At 31.5% G+C, this 25,428-nt stretch overlaps 1 protein-coding gene across 4 annotated transcripts in view; it reads left to right on the top strand.

Moving 5' to 3' along the window:
* The window catches only part of LOC139491022 (protein PAT1 homolog 1-like), a 39,543-nt gene extending 14,726 nt beyond the window's left edge, over positions 1 to 24,817 (top strand). Inside the window, exons 8-20 of one of the 4 annotated variants that reach the window (XM_071278271.1) lie at positions 198 to 510; positions 2,677 to 2,817; positions 6,470 to 6,707; positions 7,513 to 7,614; positions 8,971 to 9,196; positions 9,584 to 9,713; positions 12,468 to 12,628; positions 13,593 to 13,660; positions 14,879 to 15,014; positions 17,967 to 18,041; positions 19,058 to 19,183; positions 19,472 to 19,569; positions 22,355 to 24,817. In XM_071278271.1, coding sequence (XP_071134372.1) covers positions 198 to 510; positions 2,677 to 2,817; positions 6,470 to 6,707; positions 7,513 to 7,614; positions 8,971 to 9,196; positions 9,584 to 9,713; positions 12,468 to 12,628; positions 13,593 to 13,660; positions 14,879 to 15,014; positions 17,967 to 18,041; positions 19,058 to 19,183; positions 19,472 to 19,569; positions 22,355 to 22,535 — 1,995 coding nt within the window. In that variant the 3' untranslated portion in view covers positions 22,536 to 24,817. Of the gene's footprint in view, positions 1 to 197; positions 511 to 2,676; positions 2,818 to 6,469; positions 6,708 to 7,467; positions 7,615 to 8,970; positions 9,197 to 9,583; positions 9,714 to 12,467; positions 12,629 to 13,592; positions 13,661 to 14,878; positions 15,015 to 17,966; positions 18,042 to 19,057; positions 19,184 to 19,471; positions 19,570 to 22,354 lie in introns of all 4 variants that reach the window. The other 3 variants (XM_071278270.1, XM_071278272.1, XM_071278274.1) reach the window with 3 other exon arrangements.
* The last annotated feature ends 611 nt before the right edge of the window (positions 24,818 to 25,428 follow it).

Genomic DNA, 25,428 nt, shown 5'->3' with positions numbered 1-25,428 from the left:
TTTATCTTCAGAGACCACCACAAGTATCTGAATATTCAAATCTTTTTCAGTGATTTGATTGTGTCTTTTAATTTAAATAGTTCATGAGACTGGTTCAAATTTGGAAGAAAGTCATACCTTAAGGATTCTTGACTAAGTTCTAATTTTTGTTAACATAGTAAAAGTGTAACTTTTGAATATAATATTTTTATCTTCAGCATGTTCAGAGACCACCACAAGTATACAACCAGTATCCACAATCTCCATTGAACGTGATGAACGGTCGTAAATCTCCGTTATCTGGTATGCCGATGTCAACACCTCCTACAATGGTTCCTCAGAGAATGACAGAAGGACATTATTCACCGATAACAGATATGATGGGGATGACACCCCCTGGAAGGGGTGCAATGATAACTAGAGTAATGGAGGGACGTAGCTCGCCCCTGGCCGATGTGATGGGTATAACTCCACCTCGTCAGAATAACATGTCACCTGTGATGATGGGAAACAGCAGACAGTCTCCACTAGGTTTTTATCATTGCACTAGCATCTTGGTTTCAATTGGGTTTAATACTGTGGAATAATTTATTTCTTTGGATACATTATATGAATTTTTTAGGATATATGAAATTAAAGCATGTGAGAAAAATAAAGATTTCTAAAGATCACAACACTAAAAAAATGTATTCCTAGAATATATTTCTTCCACATGATGCATGCATATAAAATATATATATACTATACATATCCCATATATACTCACCTACTACATGTACATGCATATTCAGTTTATTAGAAGTGCCTGATAATTTAATGTTTTCCAAATGTATATATATCTCTATTTTCTTAAATTTTTCCATCAGAAGTTCTGTATTATAATTTCCATTTTACACTGCTAAAGAGTTATGTCTTTTCCCAGTCAAGTTGATATAGAAATACATAATGAACCTTCGACGTTGACTAGAGAATATCTTTAAACAAATTACCAATAGCTATAGTCTTTCAGACTTTAAGATGTTCCTCTGTTAAATCTTTTGAGATTGAATCCTGAAAAAAAATAAATCTGAAGATCCATGATTAATCTATAAATATCAGTGTTACTTTACTGTCTCTCAGGATGACCAAACTGAAAATTGAACATAGTTGCAATGTACATTTTAAGCAATATCTTCAATCCTGCATATAAATCTTCAAATCATTTGTGGAAAATCTGAAGAATATTTCTATAACAAATTTACAAAGAATTAATCCAACACATAACAATAATTTCTGAATTCACAGTAATCTATCATGTTGAATGCAAAAGTATAAAATTTACATAGGCACCAAGCTGAAGGTTTATACTTTATATTTTGTAACTTTTTGTTTGTTATTAAACCTTTTTTCGTCAAGAATATGGAGCAATTAATTATACATATGACACTTTTGCCATGCTATATTATAGCACTAGAAATATTTTTTTAAATCTTGATATTTTTTACCTGTGTGCCAAGCTCTGTAATGATTTATTCAACACCCTATTCACCACCGTGAGGTTGTTATGACAATTAAGCAGAATTTGTTACTTATTCATGTTATTTGTACTAATTATTCTTTATTCTTTATACATGTTATATTTAAGAATTCCCAATTTTCCTTTTTTTTCTTCTATTTTTGTAAACACTATCCAAATCCTATAAGTCTACGTTTAAGTCATTTAAAGCATTTTGTTCACATGGACAAGAATGATTTGAATAATTAATTTAAAATCAAATTGATCTGGCAAGTTGATTGAAAAAGAGATATTAAAATATATGTTTCTATGTTGGATTATTAAGGGGATACAGAGCTTGTAAATTACAGCTAAATGAAAGAACTATTTAGGTGTTTTCCTTGAAATAAGTTCAAATTGAAGCACCGAAGAGTCAAAAGATAAAGCCAAAGATTATTTTGCAAAGGAATGCTTCTATGCTACCATTTACTTGTATATCTTTATCACAGTAAAAAACTGAAATATTTCATATTTACAGTGTAATTTATGCTCTTAATAAATCTAAAAAGATCAAAATATTTCACATGGAAAATTACATGAAGATAACTGAATACATGTACATATGAATAGCTAGACAAATGGTTTCGTATGTATTTTCTTTATGTTAGCTAGAATATTAATATTCAGAATTCTTGTATATGTGTACTGGATCTTGCCTTCAGATTTAAACTGCTTTAAACAAATCAGGTATTTTATAACTGTTTACATTTTGTTGTGAAAAATTTGAATACAAATAATACTAAGAATTGATTATTAAGAAAAAGAAAGGTCCTTCAGTTTCTTACTAGACACAACACTTGAAAAATCAGCATTGTGATATGCTATGTTGCTTGTTCATCTTTTCAATTGTAAATGTAACTTATTTAAATCATGGACCACTGTTCAGTGTCCCAGAAGTCTTGAAATAAGAATAGTTGTACATAAAAAACTCTAGAAAGAATTACAACTTTTCAAGTAATGTAACTTTGGTTATTTCATTGTGTTTAGTCAAGAAAGTTGAAGGATCTTTGTGAAAATTTTCCTAACCATGTTAACGGTGATCTATTTTTTTGCACAAGAATTTCAAAGAAAATGCAGTAAATCGATGTGAATGTAAGATCCAGAATTCCACCACTGTCATAACTTATGTAATCTGTCAATGTGTGTATTCTACTTTCTAACAGGAATGATGGGTTTAACACCAGGGCGTAGAACCACGCCTTCACCTCCCACTTATTCAGTGTCCCCTCTCATCATGCAATCACCTTTGTCTCAGGCACGATTGATCTCACCCTATGCCAGGGGTCAGTTGTTGGAAATGTTGGGTAGGTCAATATCAAAATAAAGAGATGTGGTATGGTTACCGATGAGTCAACTAAGTAAATCAGAAAAAAGCACCAATATGAAGGATCTAGTAGTACAATATAAAAATAACTTTGGAACATTTCTTATTTGTTTAAGGTCCCTTAAAATCTAGTTTTTATATGCCCGTTTAAGGGACATATTATGGTATACTGTGTCTGTCTGTCCGTCTGTTGTCAATATGTCAGACATTACCTCAAAAACACTTTTATTAATTTGCATAAAACTTTGGTAAATTGTTAACATCTATTGACATAAGTTCCCTTTTGTTTTTTATAAATTTTAAATTTTACATTTCTGAGTTATGGAGTTTTATTCATTAAAAAAAGAGGGATTTTCCAGTTTTTGGACAATTACTCAAGAATGCTTTCACCAACGTGCTAGAAATTTTGGTGAATTGTTAATATCTATTGACATGAGCTCCCTTTCTACTTTTAAAACATTTAGCTTGTACATTTCTAAGTTATGGAGTTTTATTCTTAAAAAAGGGGGATTTTCCAGTTTTCTGATAATAACTCAAAAATGCTTTCAGCAGTTCTCATGAAACTTTGGTGAATTGTTATATATCTATTGATGTAAGCTCGCTGTATAATTTTATAAATATTAGATTTTACATTGCTGAGTTAGGCTTAAATTAAAATATTGTTTGTTTGCAGTTTACCGACCGACCCTTGAAAATCCTCCTGACTGTGAAAATTTTATTGCTTTAAATTTGAAGAAATTTTTTTTAATATTTCTATTGACACGATCCGGAACTTTGGGTCCTTTCCGGAAATGATTTAAAGTCTGGGTCAATTACGCATTTCAAGTTCGGTTTTTCTTAGCTTCCCGTCAAGCATTCATGTGACCATTTAATGATAAAGCACATGGAAATTGTTTACAGGTATCCATGAAGTCACGGAGGAGTACTTTACGCTGTCGTCTCATGTCAATTTTAAGACAAATAACAAACAAAAAAGTTTATTAGTAAACTGTTTATACAGATTCAGGCACATGTAATGATGTGTGATGATATCATTGACGATGATGCAGCGGATATTCATAACTGACACGATAACCATTCTGTCTCAAACAAATCGGGTACAGAATCTGTGGAGCCTGACTTTATGGACCAATTTCAGTGGTTAAATAATTCGACAGCAGCTTGAAGTATGGCATATTTTCTACAAATCGTTGTGAAGACGACAAAGATGAAACCACTCCTCCGTGACTTAAATCTTCATGGATATCTGTAAACACGCCTGTACGGAGGAAGGGCTCATTTGAAATGTTAATGGATATAGATCATGCCAAATCAATAAGAAGCAACCCTAACTACACAAAGATGTAGAGAAAATGAATGGTTAGCTTGAAAAATAAATATACCGTCTCTCTATATTAAATCTATCTTCGATTGCAATGAGTATGCTCCTTTAGGATAAGGGGGGCTGCCCCATTCATTGCAATTATTCTCTTTCTTACAATATTAAATATACCCAAACTGTGTGGCCTGTGTGAATTCAATTAAAACATGTCCTTAGGAGCTATGCTGCCAATTTTATTATGCATTAAAAAACATTTCAGTACAGACCATTTACTTTTAATGGGGTGCTATGGATTTCACCCCAAACTTTAGATTTCTTTGGTTTTCATTAAAGCCTGGCAAAAATATAACCTTATCACATATAATTAGATATTGTTAGAAATATGAAAACAGTCAATGTCTTAATACTTTTTTTTCAAGTTGCCTTTTTTTTCAATTGAGGAAGATTCAATGGTTATTTTTTTTTTTATTAAAAATACACTCTTTAATACATTAATACATTGTCTTATAAATCTTTAATATCTACATTTTTCTGATGAAAATACTCTACTCATGAAAACATTCTAGTCAAGAAGCATACATGTCTGAATATATTTCTTTAAAACAGTTCTAGTCATAATGACATTCCTTGTTTATAAGTGTTCCAGTATTTAATAATTATACCATATTTTATGTCATAAATTGGATAATGACACTATGTTAAAGTTTCAGTTTTGGTTAAAAAGTTTTTTATCTGAAAATGCCTGTTCATTTGATGTTGGTTTTCAGCATGTCCAGTGTTTGTTGTTTTAAAATGTTTTTTTTTCTTCACAAGAAACTTGGTTTAGTGTAACTGCTTGTTTAAACTGTATTTTGGCTGATAAAATAAAATATTTTTCCTACCTACCGACCCTTCAGTCTGAAGGTACAGTTGGAAAACTGCAAACAAACATATTTTTAAGGTTGGCCTTATGGGATTTTATTCTTTAAAAAAAGGGGGGATTTTCCAGTTTTCAGACAAAAACTCAAAAAATGCTTTCAGCAATTCTCATGAAACATTGGTGAATTGTTGATAACTATTGATGTCAGCTCTCTTTTGATTTTCATAAATTTCTTATATATGACATTGAGAAGTCATTGTACTTTATTTTCATGCCCCATTTATGGGCATTATCATGATTATGTTTTCTGGTCTGCGCGTCCATTCCTCCGTCTGTCCCGCTTCAGGTTAAAGTTTTTGGTCAAGGTAGTTTTTAATGAAGTTGAAGTCCAATCAACTTGAAACTTAGTAAACATGTTCTCTGTGATATGACCTTTTATTTTAATGCCAAATTAGAGATTTTATCCCATTTTCACGGTCCACTGAACATAGTAAATGATAGTGCGAATGGAGCATCCCTGTACTTGGGACACATTCTTGTTTGAAAATGCAAAAGGCGTATCATGCGCTCATTGAGCAGATGTTTATTAATGGTGCAGCTTAAGCCAGCTTTACTGGTATACAAAATAAAAATTGTGATTATGTACTTTGAATTATTTTCAGAATTAAGAATTAAATTTGCTATTCTCAAGGAAAGTATTGAATATGTATCCCAAACCATCATAGATAATAGATAAATAATCATGAAAGGGTAGTTTAAGTACATTTGTCTGATTGATACATGACTAGGAATAATAGATATATCATTATAATTGTCACCCAATAAGGTTTTCTAAGCAAAAGTTGAAGATCACCGTGTGTGTCTGTTAACAGTGCACAGAAAACATCTATTCAGACACTAATTTCTTATTACAAGTTTTAAATGATTTAAATTAAATCCACTATATAGGATTTATTAGCTTGTGCATGAGTTACACATATATTCATGTGATTGTATTAACATATATTTCATAAGTTAAATGTTGAAATAATAAAATGCTGTGTAAACTTTTTTATAGATTAAAAATTGAACTATCTTAAGTAGATATCATTATCAATAGGGAGATGAGGTAGAATCTTCATGTTGTACAGACTCATTTAGTTATACATGTTATATATCCATTGATAGTCCTAAAACACCTTGGCTATTATCAATCTCTTTAAGATCAGTCAGTTAGATATACAATCACATATATTTTCCATAATATTTTTACTACATTGACGACTCCATATCTTTAATTTTCAGGGAGTAAACAAAAATAAGAATTTTATTTAGTAGTTTTTGTGTAGTACACATTTATTTATTTATGTTCATCTTAATTGAATACTTCTTTATAGTGCTTTAAAAAATCAGAAAGAACAAATGCATTGCATTTTTCTGTAAGAATTATATTTAAGTTATTTGTTTAAACAGCTAACAGAGGAGCACCAACTGCACCCATTGGAATTCCGAGGCAGATGGGAAGAGGATCAGTACCACCAAATCATAGTCCTTATAATAGTCCAGCCCCACACCAACAGAGCCCATACACCAACAGAAATAATTCATATCATAGTCCTGCTAATCACCACCCTAGTCCAACAGCTAGATTTCCTATTCACCCTGGTCTAGGACACAGTCCTGCAGGCTTTAGTACTCCACAGCCAAACAGGTAATTTTTTTTAAAAGAAGGGAAAAGGTGAAAAGGATTCTTCGCAACAATAATAGGTGGAAGGCTATTTTTTCAATGCGATGATAAACGAATATGGATATCTTAGATAGACTTTTTTTTGCACTATGGTGATGGTTGGGGGTGGGAGGGGCACATGAAGGAGGGAGATATATATACCCTTCACAGCTTTATTGATAAATAACAGCAATCTCTCATTTAAAGAAGTTTTTATTTTTTAAATAATGCTGAGTTGTTCTAAGCTGTCTTGTTAAATGTATAATCACTTTTTATTGCCGTTTAATTGTTTAAGGACATCAATCATACTTTCTTGCACTAACTGTAAACATAATATAATTACATAAGAACATGCATATTCATCATATGTATTATGATTGTTGTGTATTCAGGTGTAATAAGCCTAAGGCACAACATGTCATGTTTCCAAACAAGGTCTTCATTACGTTATAAGGAAAATTCATTCTTTATAAAAAATATTTTGGAACAAAGTTGTCTCATTTGACAGTAATAGGTTGTAATAGGATTTTTGAGCTTCAAAAAAGATTGTTAATTCTCATAATATGAAGATTGAAGGGAAAAAAGTGCAAAGAATCTAACACAAGTATGGATATAGACATGTAATCAGCAGAACAACTTTTAGGCTGCTTGCATGTTTTGGCTGATGGTTCAAAGGTGAAGGTGTTGAAAACATTTGACTAAAATTATTCAACTTTCAATTTTGCTTTCAATTTTGCCAATTTAGTTCAATGGTGAAACCTGTGACATTGTTTGACTTTATTGCACCTAGGATACCACATCAGCATCATCATAATGGAAACACAGACCCACGACATACTCGAGGGAGAGGAAGAGGGACATATCAAAACTGGGGAGATAAGCAAAATCATCCGTAAGTTTATCAATATATCTATATATATCTATTGGTAAACATTTTACTTTTGACATGTTTTCTAGTATTCAGTTCTTCCCCATAATTGTGTATTTACAACTTGTGTATAAAAAGAAATAAACAAAACTTACATACAACCGTTATAAAAGGAAGTTAACTGAATTTAATTGATATGTTTTAATCTCTTTAAATATCTTGGGTTTTTTTAAGCTCACATCCTGTAATCCATATTATTGCTTTTTAAAAATCAAACTTTTTGAACAAAATGCATACAATCTTTACAGGATTTGAAACTGTTTAATTTTTTGAGAAGTTTGAAGAATCTATGGTTTTAATTATTCACAAATGGACTCATTGAGTATGTGCTAAGCTTCATTTATGAGATTATTTTTGTTTGCATTCCTTAATATATATAGTGTAGAAGCATAAATATCTAAGAAAACAATTAATTCTCAAGAAACATGATTTTTTTTGTCCACCGTTGTAACATGCTACAAAATTTATCAATGTAAATTCAGGTTTTTATAAAGGAATATATGTAGGTCTGGTAAGGGCTGATTTTGGCCTCAAATTTCTAGTTCATCTGAAGAAAGATTTTAAACACCTTTTAAACACTTAAGTGTCTATTTCAATAGATTCGATTAGTTTATGTGAAAGATTTTAACAGATTTAGTCATTAAAAACACTCCGATTCAAGCTTAAATGTGAAAAATCTATCAAATACGTTACTTTTCAGATGGTTTTTGTCAAAAATGAAAGCGGCTGCATCCGTGTTCATCCTCAATCTTTATATATATTATGTATCATCATCAAATACAACTTATATTTCAATTTTATGAATGAACACAAATGTGGACACTTTCATTTAAGACGGAAACCATCTAAAATTATACTAAAATGCTAATTTTGTGAAGATTTCAGTCATGTCAGTAATTAAGCATGACTTGATAATGCTAGTACCCGATATATGTGCATTGTATTGTCGAAAACAGCCCATATTTATGTAGCAGAAGGATTTTGTATTTTGGGGCCAAAAAGGGGTCTTACTGAACCCATTCCTTTGCGAATAACATGAATAAGGTGTCTGAATGAGAATCCCAATATGAAAGCACATTCTGATAACTGAAGAATAGACCTGTTTTTTTCTTCTGATTTGCAATTATCAGTTTCACATTTTTGTCAATTCTTGAAAAATCCCAATGATAAATGCAGGCAATATTTTCTGAATTTACAGTATAGTAACAAAAATTAATTTAGAAAAAAATGTTCTTAAAATTTTGGTAGATCTGAAATCATACTGAAAATATTAAAGTTCAACAGTGAAAAAATTAAAAACTTTTTGACTTTTGTATCAAGAAATTATAGAGAACAAGAACATAGAGAGAATTATAGAGATAGAGACTATAGACAGAACAGGCCATATAACAATAGACGATACTACGAGTACAATGCTGATATTGAACATCGTAGATTGGACGATTATGCAGGCCTGATGACACAGAAAGAAAAAGACTGGATTATTAAGATACAGCTGTTGCAGTTACAGACAGATAATCCTTATATAGATGATTATTATTACACAGTTAGTAACTTATTAAGAATGAGGGTGTTTTGCATTTTGATTTAGCATCGATATCTGTATGAAGGTCAAGTCTATTATTCATGCAGGAAGTTTAAATGTCAATTTTTAATCAATTTGTGATTAATTACTTTAGGGCTACTGTAATATCAACCAAAAGTCATCTTTACAACTTACATATGCAATATTTGTTTTGGAATAGAAAATTATAATTGTTTTTGATAATATATCTTAGTCAGAATACAGTATTCAGTACATTTGACAAATTGAAGGTAATTTGCAAGGTTCAATCACTCAAGCTGTAAAAGAAAGTTCAAATATTTTATGTCTCAGTGTAAGATAATGTGATTTAATGAGCAAGATTGTAATTGCAAACTGTTTTGATTATAGACATTTGCCATAAAGAAGAAGGCACTGGAAAGACAGAAACAGATAGAGAATGGGGAGATAGATGGTAAAAATCTAGCAGAACTAGTAATACCTGCCATGGCTAAGCTAGAGACAAGGGCCTATAAACCTGGTAAATACATGTACAGATGATTAGAAAATTTTATCAGTCAATCATTTATTTACTCTTAGATATACTGCTGTGTGAAATGTGCCCATATGTTATCATTTTATATGGGGACAAACTCCCAAATAACAGTAGAAAATTCAATAAAAAAAAAAAAAATCGGGAAAATTTTCCCGATATTTTCATTGTACTAATGAACTCAAAATCATTCAATTTTTTTTTTGTCACGTTTTTGAATTTCCGGATCTGCACAGAAATCTACAATGTACTTCCTTTTCCGGTCTCATATGTATGAAACTTGGAGTAAAATATATATTTATCAGTCTTGTATAAAATAGGAAAGAACGCAATACCAATTTCATTTTTAATAATTCCTTTATGAAAAAACGTTACCTGATGATAGCGTTTCTTTGTTTACATTGTATATGACGTCATAACTTTCATAACATCACAACTAAAATCCCTAACAACAGAACCAAAATCCGGGAAACATTACGGTATTTCCATTCCTTTTTTTTAACAAATATTAAAGTTACAAAAAAATAATTCATACAGACTTTGTCCCCATTTACAGGTAATGCCTGCCTTATATTAATTTAATTGAGAATTTTCCATGAAAAATGTCTGATTCCATATAATTTTTATACGACCGCAAATTTTGAAAAAATTTTCGTCGTATATTGCTATCACGTTGGCGTCTGCGTCGTCGTCGTCGTCCGGCGTCCGAATACTTTTAGTTTTCGCACTCTAACTTTAGTAAAAGTGAATGGAAATCTATGAAATTTTAACACAAGGTTTATGACCACAAAAGGAAGGTTGGTATTGATTTTGGGAGTTTTGGTCCCAACATTTTAGGAATTAGGGGCCAAAAAGGGCCCAAATAAGCATTTTCTTGGTTTTCGCACTATAACTTTAGTTTAAGTTAATAGAAATCTATGAAATTTTGACACAAGGTTTATGACCACAAAAGAACGGTTGGGATTGATTTTGGGAGTTTTGGTCTCAACAGTTTAGGAATTAGGGGCCAAAAAAGGGCCCAAATAAGCATTATTCTTGGTTTTCGCACAATAACATTAGTTTAAGTAAATAGAAATCAATGAAATTTAAACACAATGTTAATGACTACAAAAGGAAGGTTGGTATTGATTTTGGGAGTTTAGGTCCCAACAGTTTAGGAATTAGGGGCCAAAAAGGGACCCAAATAAGCATTTTTCTTGGTTTTCGCACCATAACGTTAGTATAAGTAAATAGAAATCTATGAAATTTAAACACAAGGTTTATGACCATAAAAGAAAGGTTGGGTTTGATTTTGGGAGTTTTGGTCCCAACATAATAAGGGGCCCAAAGGGTCCAAAATTAAACTTTTGTTTGATTTCATCAAAATTGAATAATTGGGGTTCTTTGATATGCTGAATCTAACTGTCATGACTGTGTATGTAGATTCTTAACTTTTGGTCCCTTTTTCAAATTGGTCTACATTAAGGTCCAAAGGGTCCAAAATTAAACTTAGTCTGATTTTAACAAAAATTGAAATCTTGAAGTTCTTTGATATGCTGAATCCAAAAATGTACTTAGATTTTTTATTATGGGCCCAGTTTTCAAGTTGGTCCAAATCAGGATCTCAAATTATTATATTAAGTATTGTGCAATAGCAAGTCTTTTCAATTGCACAGTATTGCGCAATGGCAAAAAATATCTAATTGCACAATATTGTGAAATAGCAAATTTTTTTTTAATTAGAGTTATCTTTCTTTGTCCAGAATAGTAAGCAAGAAATATCTAATTGCAAAATATTGTGCAATAGCAAGATTTTTTTTTTAATTGGAGTTATCTTTCTTTGTCCAGAATCAACTTAAATCTTTGTTATATACAATATACAATGTATATTCACTTTTTACTACCAACTGATAAATTAAAATAATCTTTACCATTCAGTGATAACAAGCAGTTTTTTTACATCTTAATATTTTATGATGTATTTAAATGAGTAGTTATTGTTGCAAACTCCATTAGAAATTTTAATTGAGATTAGTTTTGGAATAAGGGAAAGGGGGATGTGATTAAAAAAATTGGGTTCAATTTTTCTCATTTGAAATTTCATAAATAAAAAAGAAAATTTCTTCAAACATTTTTTTGAGAGGATTAATATTCAACAGCATAGTGAATTGCTCTAAGAGAAACAAAAATTTTAAGTTCATTAGAACACATTCATTCTGTGTCAGAAACCTATGCTGTGTCAACTATTTAATCACAATCCAAATTTAGAGCTGAATCCAGCTTGAATGTTGTGTCCATACTTGCCCTAACCGTTCAGGGTTCAACCTCTGCGGTCGTATAAAGCTACGCCCTGCAGAGCATCTGGTTTTTTAATTTTGGAATGTAAATATATGTACATGATGTATTTAATAGGGTTACATTATTATGACAACAGCCCAATGACACAAATAACTGAAATGATCATTTTTTTAAAGAACCTAACTTACTTTGTGTATTCTGAGTAATTCAAGTGTTTCATTTCTTATTTAGGGTTTGCATTATAAATTCTTTTAAATTCAAAGAAAATGGGGTGGGGGGGGGGGGGGGACTAGAAGAATTAAAAAAAACAATTTTGCATTAGAATATTAATTCTGTATTAAAGAAGTGTTTGATTGGAGTTATACATACCTTATTTTATTTGTTGTATTTCACATTTTCAAGTAACTTATTGTTGTTGAATTACTGATGATCAAGATATTTATATAATAATATTGTATTTTTTAGCTCAGTTTGAAGGGTCTCTAGGTAGGTTGACCACATCCAGTGTGCACAATCCTCGACAAATTATTGATTTGCATGCACATGATATTCATGACGAGGGTCAAGGTCAGAGTGCAAATAAAGATTTAAGAAAGGCTAGACAGTTACTGATGGAAATTGAGAAGGTAAAGTTTTATATGCCTTTATTATCAATCCAAAAATAGGAATACTGTTTATTCGTTTATTTTCGTAGGCACAAATTTTTGTGGATTAAGAATGTACTTAGGTGAGGTTTTGGAATTCATGTAAAATTTTTTGGACTCCCTGATGTTTTTTCATACAAAACAAGATAAAATATTTTGCCCCATAACACCTATTTATTTTTTCATATAAGACTAAATAGCTCATGAAAGGCCATTTACCAAAATTTAAGAAGATTCTTATTTTTCTTTCTTTTGTTTTGGGACCCAAATAATACCAATGCAAACATAAGGTAAAAGTCCGATTCAACCTTTTCCCGCCATATTTTTAATCTCAAATATTTCGAAAAGGAGGTCCATGACCTATCAATATTTTAGCTTATTTTTATCCTTAAAAAAGGCTCTACCAGCTTAAAGTATCAATTTTAAATTCTTGATTTATTAATTTTCACCTAACCTCACCTAAGTACATCCTTAAGGAAAACTGTCATGTTTGTTGATATCTAATATTGTGGTTTTTACGAAGTCTGCATAAAAGCCTACAGGATACTTGTCATTCGTTGCTCATTTAATTTGGTGTTTCAACTATTCCCATGAAGTTCATGAAAATTGTTATCCAACAAATAATAATGAATTCACAGTATTAGAAAATGGGAGTGCTGTAAATGTAATATTAAGTTTTTTTATGTATTGACCTATTACATTGTCTTGTTTCTAGGAAAATAATTAATACAATTTTAGTCTGTTTCTAAGGATATACACTGTTTCTAGAGAAAAGCATTTTTGTTTTTTTTAGGGATATTTTTTCAACCAGTTAATATTTTATTTTCTAGAAGTATATATTACCTATATTGAAATAATCATATAATTGTCATATAATTTTTTTTTAGAATTTATTTTATTCCAGTCATCTTTTTCCGGGAATATAATCTCTAACTGTTTGTTTTAGGGGTATAACTTATTGCTGGAGGTTGATGATATCGAGAAGAAAATATTAGCTCTACCAGATGAAGCTAGGTAACATATCATATGCATACATATCCGAGAAATATATATGCTTTCATTATTATGAAACAAAACTTTAAAAGATTTTATTATTGAGATTCAATTAGTGAGTTTTTACATAAATTACAACAAGGTTTGGACTAGTTGTTGATTGCACATTTGGTCTAGGAAGACAGTTATCGTTCTTTGATTTTCATTGTCTACGAATAGAGTCCTTAGTGTGGACTGTGTTTAATGTGCAATTTTTTTTCATACACCTTCCAAATTTATTTCTATATATTTCATGCATAGGATATTAAGTAGGGGGATGAAATTACATTGAAAAAAATTTAAGGCATGGATATGAACTCTATATAATTTCAAGGGTCACTCAAGGTCACATGAAAGAATTGTTGGAAACAACCTTTTCTGTACTATGAATTGCAAAAAAGATTCTGTTATATTGAAATTGCGATTAAATGACTGATTAGAGTTGTTTCCCTTGGGGGGGGGATCTAAGGTCATTCGGAGGCGCAATTCAGCTAAATACCAAAAGTGTAAATATGTTTATTGTTTCCAGTATAGTCATGTCAACGAGCAGAATCACACAGATAAATGATACTGGAACAAGATAGACATGATAGATGTAGCAAAATCATATACTGTAAACCAACTTATTTTTGCGGATACTTTATTTCGCGTTTAGCCATTTTTAGTCCATTTCGCAGAGATTAAATTTCGTGATTCTCAAATTTACCTGAGGAAGTTAACTAAGAAATAATCCAAGTTTTACATTTTGGCGACAATTTATATTCGCGAATGTTTTTTACTCATGAAGTCGCGAAAAAAAATCGCTCGCCAAAAATAAGTTGGTTTACAGTATTGTTCATACATTCAGTTGTTTTAGATATTTATTAGTGATTCTTAATGATACCACATTTAAGTATCCAAAGTTTGGATCAGTCTGTTCATACCTAAATAATGAATAGATGTAAGAAGATGTAGTATGAGTTCCAATGATACAACTCTCCATCAAAGTCACAATTTGTAAAAGCAAACCATTATAGATCAAAGTAGGTTCTTCAACAATGAGTCTTGGCTTACACCAAACAGCAATGACTAGTGTAAAACCGTTCAATAAGTTCTTTAATATGCTAGAACCAATAATCACTTGCAATTAAGTAACTAAGAATTTGCATATCTACATATAGATGAGAGTTTATTGTAATCTTCTTTTTCTTTTTTTTAAAGAACTCCCTTATTTGAACAAAGACATGATATGCTTTACTCACTGTATAAATATGTGATAAGTGATGACTTCCTACATCTTATGATGGTCAGAAAAGGCAGGAAATTGGTAGCTAGATGTATACCTAACCTGGAAAAGGTAAGCCTAATAGATAACATCAGTTAAAGCTCTGGTCAGAAAAGGCAAGAAACAGGTAGCTAGATGTATACCTAACCTGGAAAAGGTAAGCCTAATAGATAACATCAGTTAGAGCTCTGGTCAGAAAAGGCAAGAAACAGGTAGCTAGATGTATACCTAACCTGGAAAAGGTAAGCCTAATAGATAACATCAGTTAGAGCTCTGGTCAGAAAAGGCAAGAAATAGGTAGCTAGATGTATACCTAACCTGGAAAAGGTAAGCCTAATAGATAACATCAGTTAGAGCTCTGGTCAGAAAAGGCAAGAAACAGGTAGCTAGATGTATACCTAACCTGGAAAAGGTAAGCCTAATAGATAACATAAGTTAGAGCTCTGGTCAGAAAAGGCAGGAAACAGGTAGCTAGATGTATACCTAACCTGGAAAAGGTAAGCCTAATAGATAACATCAGTTAGAGCTCTGGTCAGAAAAGGCAAGAAACAGGTAGCTAGATGTATACCTAACCTGGAAAAGGTAAGCCTAATAGATAACATCAGTTAGAGCTCTGGTCAGAAAAGGCAGGAAACAGGTAGCTAGATGTATACCTAACCTGGAAAAGGTAAGCCTAATAGATAACATCAGTTAGAGCTCTGGTCAGAAAAGGCAAGAAACAGGTAGCTAGATGTATACCTAACCTGGAAAAGGTAAGCCTAATAGATAACATCAGTTAGAGCTCTGGTCAGAAAAGGCAAGAAACAGGTAGCTAGATGTATACCTAACCTGGAAAAGGTAAGCCAAATAGATAACATCAGTTAGAGCTCTGGTCAGAAAAGGCAGGAAACAGGTAGCTAGATGTATACCTAACCTGGAAAAGGTAAGCCTAATAGATAACATCAGTTAGAGCTCTGGTCAGAAAAGGCAGGAAACTGGTAGCTAGATGTATACCTAACCTGGAAAAGGTAAGCCTAATAGATAACATCAGTTAGAGCTCTGGTCAGAAAAGGCAGGAAACTGGTAGCTAGATGTATACCTAACCTGGAAAAGGTAAGCCTAATAGATAACATCAGTTAGAGCTCTGGTCAGAAAAGGCAGGAAACTGGTAGCTAGATGTATACCTAACCTGGAAAAGGTAAGTCTAATAGATAACATCAGTTAGAGCTCTGGTCAGAAAAGGCAGGAAACAGGTAGCTAGATGTATACCTAACCTGGAAAAGGTAAGCCTAATAGATAACATCAGTTAGAGCTCTGGTCAGAAAAGGCAAGAAACAGGTAGCTAGATGTATACCTAACCTGGAAAAGGTAAGCCTAATAGATAACATCAGTTAGAGCTCTGGTCAGAAAAGGCAGGAAACAGGTAGCTAGATGTATACCTAACCTGGAAAAGGTAAGCCTAATAGATAACATCAGTTAGAGCTCTGGTCAGAAAAGGCAGGAAACAGGTAGCTAGATGTATACCTAACCTGGAAAAGGTAAGTCTAATAGATAATATCAGTTAGAGCTCTGGTCAGAAAAGGCAGGAAACAGGTAGCTAGATGTATACCTAACCTGGAAAAGGTAAGCCTAATAGATAACATCAGTTAGAGCTCTGGTCAGAAAAGGCAGGAAACAGGTAGCTAGATGTATACCTAACCTGGAAAAGGTAAGTCTAATAGATAATATCAGTTAGAGCTCTGGTCAGAAAAGGCAGGAAACAGGTAGCTAGATGTATACCTAACCTGGAAAAGGTAAGCCTAATAGATAACATCAGTTAGAGCTCTGGTCAGAAAGGGCAGGAAACTGGTAGCTAGATGTATACCTAACCTGGAAAAGGTAAGTCTAATAGATAATATCAGTTAGAGCTCTGGTCAGAAAAGGCAGGAAACAGGTAGCTAGATGTATACCTAACCTGGAAAAGGTAAGTCTAATAGATAACATCAGTTAAAGCTCTGGTCAGAAAGGGCAGGAAACTGGTAGCTAGATGTATACCTAACCTGGAAAAGGTAAGCCTAATAGATAACATCAGTTAGAGCTCTGGTCAGAAAAGGCAGGAAACTGGTAGCTAGATGTATACCTAACCTGGAAAAGGTAAGTCTAATAGATAACATCAGTTAAAGCTCTGGTCAGAAAGGGCAGGAAACTGGTAGCTAGATGTATACCTAACCTGGAAAAGGTAAGTCTAATAGATAACATCAGTTAGAGCTCTGGTCAGAAAGGGCAGGAAATTGGTAGCTAGATGTATACCTAACCTGGAAAAGGTAAGTCTAATAGATAACATCAGTTAGAGCTCTGGTCAGAAAGGGCAGGAAACTGGTAGCTAGATGTATACCTAACCTGGAAAAGGTAAGTCTAATAGATAACATCAGTTAGAGCTCTGGTCAGAAAGGGCAGGAAACTGGTAGCTAGATGTATACCTAACCTGGAAAAGGTAAGTCTAATAGATAACATCAGTTAGAGCTCTGGTCAGAAAGGGCAGGAAATTGGTAGCTAGATGTATACCTAACCTGGAAAAGGTAAGTCTAATAGATAACATCAGTTAGAGCTCTGGTCAGAAAGGGCAGGAAACTGGTAGCTAGATGTATACCTAACCTGGAAAAGGTAAGTCTAATAGATAACATCAGTTAGAGCTTTTATAGAAATCCATGGTGAATAAAACTTTGATGGACTTGCTTGCAAACTTTGTTTTATTGGCTGAAAAATTATATTTAAGATTGACATTTGAAGATAATGGGTAGGTAAAATTATGTCTTTACAATATGTACCAATTTGATCTTGTTTCAAGTATTGGCTGGACACAATTTTTTTTTATTATTCATTGTCATATCAAATTGATGACATTTTTACTTGGTTTTAAACGATATAAATGAGAAAATAGAAATGGGCCAAAGATTTTTAAAAGATATAGATGAGAATATAAAAACGGCCATAGAAATTTAAAAGATATAAATGAGAATATAGAAACAGGCCAAAGAAACAATAACCAATGAAATTATATTTCAGAAAAATGCAGAAGATGTGGTTATGTTAGTATTAAAGAGATTACAAGTTCTGCTGAAGAAAGACCCTCAGGATGAGGTAAAAACTACCCATAATTCATTGTGTTTAAAGTCATTATTCATTGCATGTCCATTTGGTTCCTATGGCAGTTGTTTTTAATGCATTTGAAAGATAAAGACGACAAGATAATTTCATATTAGAACATCAAAGGGAGACAACTTCGCAGTGATTTTTGTATCACAGATTTTTCTTCATTTAAGGAATGACTGTAATATTTTTTCTGTCTATGAAGAAATAACATCAAAAATGTAGTGCACACTGAATAACCCGCATAGCGTGTTATTTGTAAAATGTTGGACAAAAATTATGTTTATGAGCTGATTAACATAACAATGTCAGCCAATCAGAAGAAGCGTTACATCCAAAATTAAGTTTTATAGATTTAACTGTAAAAAAAACTTTAGGTAAATTAGAAAAACAACTGCAACAGTGATCAAATTGAGAATGGAAATGGGGAATATGTCAAAGAGACAACAACTCAACCAAAGATCAGATAACACTTTCATAAAACTGTTGATGTTAACTGCTAGTCTATAAATTAATCGAATCAAATTCATATGTTCGAAGACTTAACATATTTCTGTTGTGAAAGGACATTTTGTAAAACCTATAAATTATATTCTAAAATGCTTTTTTGTTTGAATGAAAACTAAAATTATTAGATTATTTTTTTGCTTTCTGAAATTCAGTTTACCGTAGTAATCTGTATGTTTGGCAACTCCCAGGAACCGTGTATATATCTGTTGTCTTATGTTTTGCTGATAATTGTAAATTCAAAAATTTTATGTCTTTATTTTACCAAAATAGCTAAGGGATAGGTTTAGCAAAAATAAAAAAGGTTATTTTAAATGTTGATAGCATTGTTTTAGGCAGCATTTCTAAAAGTTGCAATATTTTGTATTACGCTTTTATCAATTGTTCAACTATTACAATAAGTGCATGCAATAATTTCTCAATATTCATTATTTTAAAATCTTGACATTCAGATTTAAAAGACATACACACATTACATTTCATTATTTATATATTTTCAGGGATTAATGGTTTTACATGATCCTGTTGTCAGAACGATACAAAGCTGTGATTTAAAAAGTTTAGTCCAGTTCATATCAACTGTACTGTCAGAAACTGATACAGCTTCCCAAGCTTTGCAAAATAAGGTTTGTTTTAATTGCTGCCGTATATGAACATGAATAAAAGATTACTATGGATTCTATATTATTTGTGGGATATCAATTTCATGAACTTTGGGTACTGGTTAACCACAAATTTTTATGATCAACAATTTTTTTCACCTGAGACTAAGGACAAGCAACAAAAGTGGCAATTGTATAATAATTATTGACTATTATAATGCCATAGGGAAATGTAATTTTTGTTAAATATTTCTACACATGGAATTTATTTCTCAGGATAAAGTAATGAAATAATTATTTTCTTTTTTCTAGTTTGGTAGTTCTGTCGTTTGTACATTAATTCATCGTGGTGAAGTGCTGTACAAAGATACATCACCATTAGACATAGATAATCAGCTACAGACCGAGTGGTAAGTACTAGTTTAGGAAAGTCACTGTGAATAAGTGCTGTAAAATCAGGTCTAACCTTTTGCAACATAAGGGTAGAATTTTGCCCAGGTCTGAAGAGTAATTGTGAGGTATTGCAATTACTCATTTCCTGTCATATAGCTCTTTGTTTGGACACCTGGATAATATCCTGAAAAAAAAACAGTCTATTAAGATCAAGTTCCTAGTTTCAAAACTTTAAGCCATTGCAGAATATTGATTTGTGTAGATTTAGTGGGAAAATGCATAAAAACACTGCTTGAAAACAGTTGTAATTCTCTTTTTATACGACCGCAAATTTTGAAAAAATTTTCGTCGTATATTGCTATCACGTTGGCGTCGGCGTCGTCGTCGTCCGGCGTCCGAATACTTTTAGTTTTCGCACTCTAACTTTAGTAAAAGTGAATAGAAATCTATGAAATTTTAACACAAGGTTTATGACCATAAAAGGAAGGTTGGTATTGATTTTGGGAGTTTTGGTCCCAACATTTTAGGAATAAGGGGCCAAAAAGGGCCCAAATAAGCATTTTCTTGGTTTTCGCACCATAACTTTAGTTTAAGTTAATAGAAATCTATGAAATTTTGACACAAGGTTTATGACCACAAAAGAAAGATTGGGATTGATTTTGGGAGTTTTGGTTTCAATAGTTTAGGAATAAGGGGCCAATAAAGGGCCCAAATAAGCATTTTTCTTGGTTTTTGCACAATAACCTTAGGTTAAGTAAATGGAAATCTATGAAATTTAAACACAATGTTTATGACCACAAAAGGAAGTTTGGTATTGATTTTGGGAGTTTAGGACCCAACAGATTAGGAATTAGGGGCCAAAAAGGGACCCAAATAAGCATTTTTCTTGGTTTTCGCACTATAATGTTAGTATAAGTAAATACAAATCTATGAAATTTAAACACAAGGCTTATGACCATAAAAGGAAGGTTGGTATTGATTTTGGGAGTTTTGGTCCCAACAGTTTAGGAAAAAGGGGCCCAAAGGGTCCAAAATTAAACTTTGTTTGATTTCATCAAAATTGAATAATTGGGGTTCTTTGATATGCCGAATCTAACTGTATATGTAGATTCTCAACTTTTGGTCCCGTTTTCAAATTGGTCTACATTAAGGTCCAAAGGGTCCAAAATTAAACTTAGTTTGATTTTGACAAAAAATGAATCGGTTTGGTTCTTTGATATGTTGAATCTAAAAATGTACTTAGATTCTTGATTATTGAAGTTTTTTTGGTCCAGTTTTCAAATTGGTCTACATTAAGGTCCAAAGGGTCCAAAATTAAACTTTGTTTGATTTCATCAAAAATTGAATCCTTGGGGTTCTTTGATATGCCAAATCTAACTGTGTATGTAGATTCTTCATTTTTGGTCCTGTTTTCAAATTTCAAATTCTACATTAAAGTCCAAAGGGTCCAAAATTAAACTAAGTTTGATTTTAACAAAAATTGAATTCTTGGGCCTCTTTGATATGCTGAATCTAAACATGTACTTAGATTTTTGATTATGGGCCCAGTTTTCAAGTTGGTCCAAATCAGGATCTAAAATTATTATATTAAGTATTTTGCAATAGCAAGTCTTTTCAATTGCACAGTATTGTGCAATGGCAAGAAATATCTAATTGCACAATATTGTGAAATAGCAAATTTTTTTTTAATTAGAGTTATCTTTCTTTGTCCAGAATAGTAAGCAAGAAATATCCTATTTGTGCAATAGCAAGAATTTTTTTTAAATGGAGTTATCTTTCTTTGCCCAGAATCAACTTAAATCTTTGTTATATACAATATACAATATATATACACTTTTTACTACCAACTGATAAATTTAAATAATCTTTACCATTCAGTGATAACAAGCAGTTTTTTTACATCTTAATATTTTATGATGTATTTAAATGAGTAGTTATTGTTGCAAACTCCATTAGAAATTTGAATTGATATCAGTTTTGAAAAAGGGAAACGGGGATGTGAAAAAAAAGGGGGGGGGGGGGGGTTAAATTTTTCTCATTTCAGATTTCATAAATAAAAAGAAAATTTCTTCAAACATTTTTTTGAGAGGATTAATATTCAACAGCATAGTGATTTGCTCAAAGGCAAAAAAAACCTTTTAAGTTCATTAGACCACATTCATTCTGTGTCAGAAACCTATGCTGTGTCAACTATTTAATTTTAGATTTAAAAAGTTTGAAGAAGAAATCTTTAATTGATTTGTAAAATCTTGGCATTTGTTTTGTGTAAAAAAAACCCATGTAATGTCAAAAATTTGATCACAATCCAAATTCAGAGCTGTATCATGCTTGAATGTTTTGTCCATACTTGCCCCAACTGTTCAGGGTTCGACCTCTGCGGTCGTATAAAGCTGCGCCCTGCGGAGCACCTGGTTAATTCTTATCCAACAACTAGAACCATTTTGGCAGAAATATTTTTAAGGTGGTTTCTTTCAGATTTAAAAATCTCCTTTTTGAAAATCTATTGCTTAATTTTCTCTTGCAAAATACATATTTTATTGAATCATTATATACGTATTTAAACATAATGCATAGACAACATTGGCATCCACAACAGTGAATTGATAACTTTAAAAAGAGTTCAGAAAAGGAACTTTAGAGAACCACAAGGCTTATTTTAAAGACAATTTTATTTATGTTAAGAATTGTGGCAAAATTAAATACAATATGAACAAATAAACAATGAAAAATGGTGGTACTATATGAAGTGTCAACAGTCTGGTTAATTGTATGCAGTAATGTAGTATTGTTTTCTATTTTTAGGTGTCAGTTTGTACATGATTTGGCGAGTATCCTTGCTACAGTGCCATTAGAATCTCTGGTGAAACCTAAACTTCCACAGACAACAATATCAGGACATTTTGACCGTCTGCTTAATAAGAAGCAGATTGCCTCCCTTGAAGATAAATTGAAAGTGATAGCAGAACCTCTGACTATTTCTTGACCTTTGACCTTCTACTTAAAGAATTCTGTGATGTCAGAATGAGGTCAAGGTGATAGTGATGAATGGGTTTTCTGTGTATGTGATGTAGACTATATTGGTTTCTATAATAAGATGTTAGTTTTCCTGTATCATGTGTATTCAATTATTGTTTAGAAAATTCAGCAGGAATTAAATGTTGTATTTCAGTATAAACTTATTTAATTTTCAGATTTATAACGTTTTTTATTCACAGTTGAAGCATTAAGGGAAAATGTTGTCACAAAGTCTGTTTTAATGGAAAGAAAATATTTAATGGTTTATTTTTTATTCAAAGTTTTCCGGTGATTTGTATCGTATCAACATAAGGAAAAAATAATCAGAATAGCATCATATTTGCATTTAAGAATTTTCTCTTTAAATTTTTTATATAAAATTTAACATATTTTGTAGTACATTTAATCACAGAGATTGTTTTGCTAGAATCACTAGGTTGTAAGTATTCACAATGTAATAAGAAACATAGATAAGTAGATTGGCAGAGCTCTTTAATTAAAATTTTGAATTCACCTTGTCTGTACATCTGTCCATTGGACCATCCGTCCAACAAATATTTCCATTATATTTACTCAAGTATCAATTGTGACTTCATATTTGGTATTAAAGCAGCTTGTCAGTGAGAAATTTTAATGCAGCATTCTTATCAAGACAATGTATACATTATTGAATGTCTGGTATTATCATCATATAACATAAAAGTCAAATGTGGTCATTGGTAATTTATAAATTGACAAGAATCCAGGATTTGAAAGAAGCACCAATCATTTTCATTGCCAGATCAATGAAGCAATTCTGTAAACTCTATTAATTTGTTTTTGGTTAATTCTAAAACTGTGTTTGATGGGGCCCAAGATCAATGATGCATAGTCCTACATCCTTAACACATTTTATCAAGTATCTCTAAGGGAAAAAAAAGTTCCATGTACTGCAATCTAGATGATGTGTTTTAAAGGTCTTCTAAAACTATTTTTCATCAAACTTGTTATAGGTATTTATACATAGACGACACTGGACAGAAGTTTGTTGTATTAACTCAATTTATTTTCAATGTATGATTAAGTCATTGTATGATTTAGTTAAATATGAAAAAATATATATGGCAAACACTACATGTAAATAGCAAGTTTATTTCAAATGCTCTGACTTCAAATGTTATTAAACAAAGGGTATTCACGGTTTAGTTTATATTATATAACATTTCTATGTTCAATATAAGGATCAAACCAATGTTTGCCATTTAAATATCCAATCACTATTTTAGTACATATGCTAACTATAAAATTTAATAGACATGTATAATAGTTGAAGACAAATAGTTGTACTATACTTTTTTGAATAAAAGAAATAAAAAATTGATTAAACATATAAATTATTTGGGGGAAAAGAGGTGTTAAAATAATGAGCAACTTTTCAATTTGTTCTGATTGGGTTATAATATCAAGAAGCTGGCACCTTATAATTTTTTAGATTTTTTATATATTTAAGGTTCAAAATGAGGAATGATGAATATTAACATGTATTATATTTACTAAAACAATATTTTATTACAATGAACAATTTATTTGCTTCTGGTTGGAATTGAAGATGTTGTATTTTCCAATTTAAAGATGAAATTGATTTTCACAATTAAGGATAATGAATATTTAATAACTAGTTTGTATTTTGATTCCATTTGAAACATAAGTTATGTTGGAGTGATCAATAACATCTCCACTTGAAATACTTCTTTAAGTTGCTCTTAGCCATGAAAATAATTTGTAAGATTTTTTTGAAATTTTTACATCAGTACATATAGCCGGAGCTAGTATAATATATTATTCACTTAAGAAATTTCTATTGTTTAAAAAAAAAACATATTTTCTTGAAAACTATGAACAAATAATATAATTAACAGACTTTATTGTATTTTGAAAGCACCTTTTCAAAATCGTTAAGGGCAAACCTCAACTTTTTGTAATTTCTTTTTTTTTTTATAAAAATAATCATTTGAAAACATTTTTTTCTTATACAGATGCCATAATTGTTTTGCATGTTTTTGTTTCTCATAGATAGAGACATTGTAAGTAGATGATGATGTATATTTGGAGAGTTATATTAAGAACCAGTTCTGTGGGGCGACATTTGTTATGCCCAGGCGACATGTTGTTATGCCTTAAAACACAGACTGAAGAAGAACTAGCCATTAGGCATTTTTCTAGTGCTCTTTGTTACTTAGTAACATTACAAATAAAATTTTGCAAATCCTACTTGTTAATTCATTACACATTGAAAGAATTTTCTGAAAATATATTTGTAGGGCTAATTTTTTTCAGAATATATTGGTATGTTTTCTTTCATCTGCCCACAACAAATTTGTAGATGGAAAAGTTACAGGTATATAAAAATAAGAAGATGGGGTATGAATGTCAATGAAACAACTCTTCACAATAGACCAAATGACACAAAATCAATGAAACAATAGGTCACTGAGGTCACTGTTTGGCCTTCAATAATTAGTATAACCCATACTGCATAGTCAGCTATAATAGACCCTGAAATGATAAATGTTAAACAATTCAAATGAGAAAACTAATGACCTGATCTATGTACAACAAGAATGTGTCCCCAGTACATGGATGCCCCATCCGCTTTATCATTTTCTATGTTCAGTGGACCGTGAAAATGGGAGAAAATCTCTACTTTGTCATTAAAATTAGAAAGATCATATCATAGGGAACATGTGTACTAAGTTTCAAGTTGATTGGACTTCAACTTCATCAAAAACTACCTGGACCAAAAAAAATTATCCTGGAAACTTTATCCTGAAGCGGGACAGACGGACGAACGGAAAGACAAATGAACGGACAAAGGGATGCAA

Source organism: Mytilus edulis, chromosome 10 (assembly GCF_963676685.1).
Source record: "Mytilus edulis chromosome 10, xbMytEdul2.2, whole genome shotgun sequence".
Lineage (NCBI taxonomy): Eukaryota > Metazoa > Mollusca > Bivalvia > Mytilida > Mytilidae > Mytilus > Mytilus edulis.
Note: the sequence above shows the minus strand (reverse complement) of the source record. Positions and strands in the feature narration are given on the sequence as shown.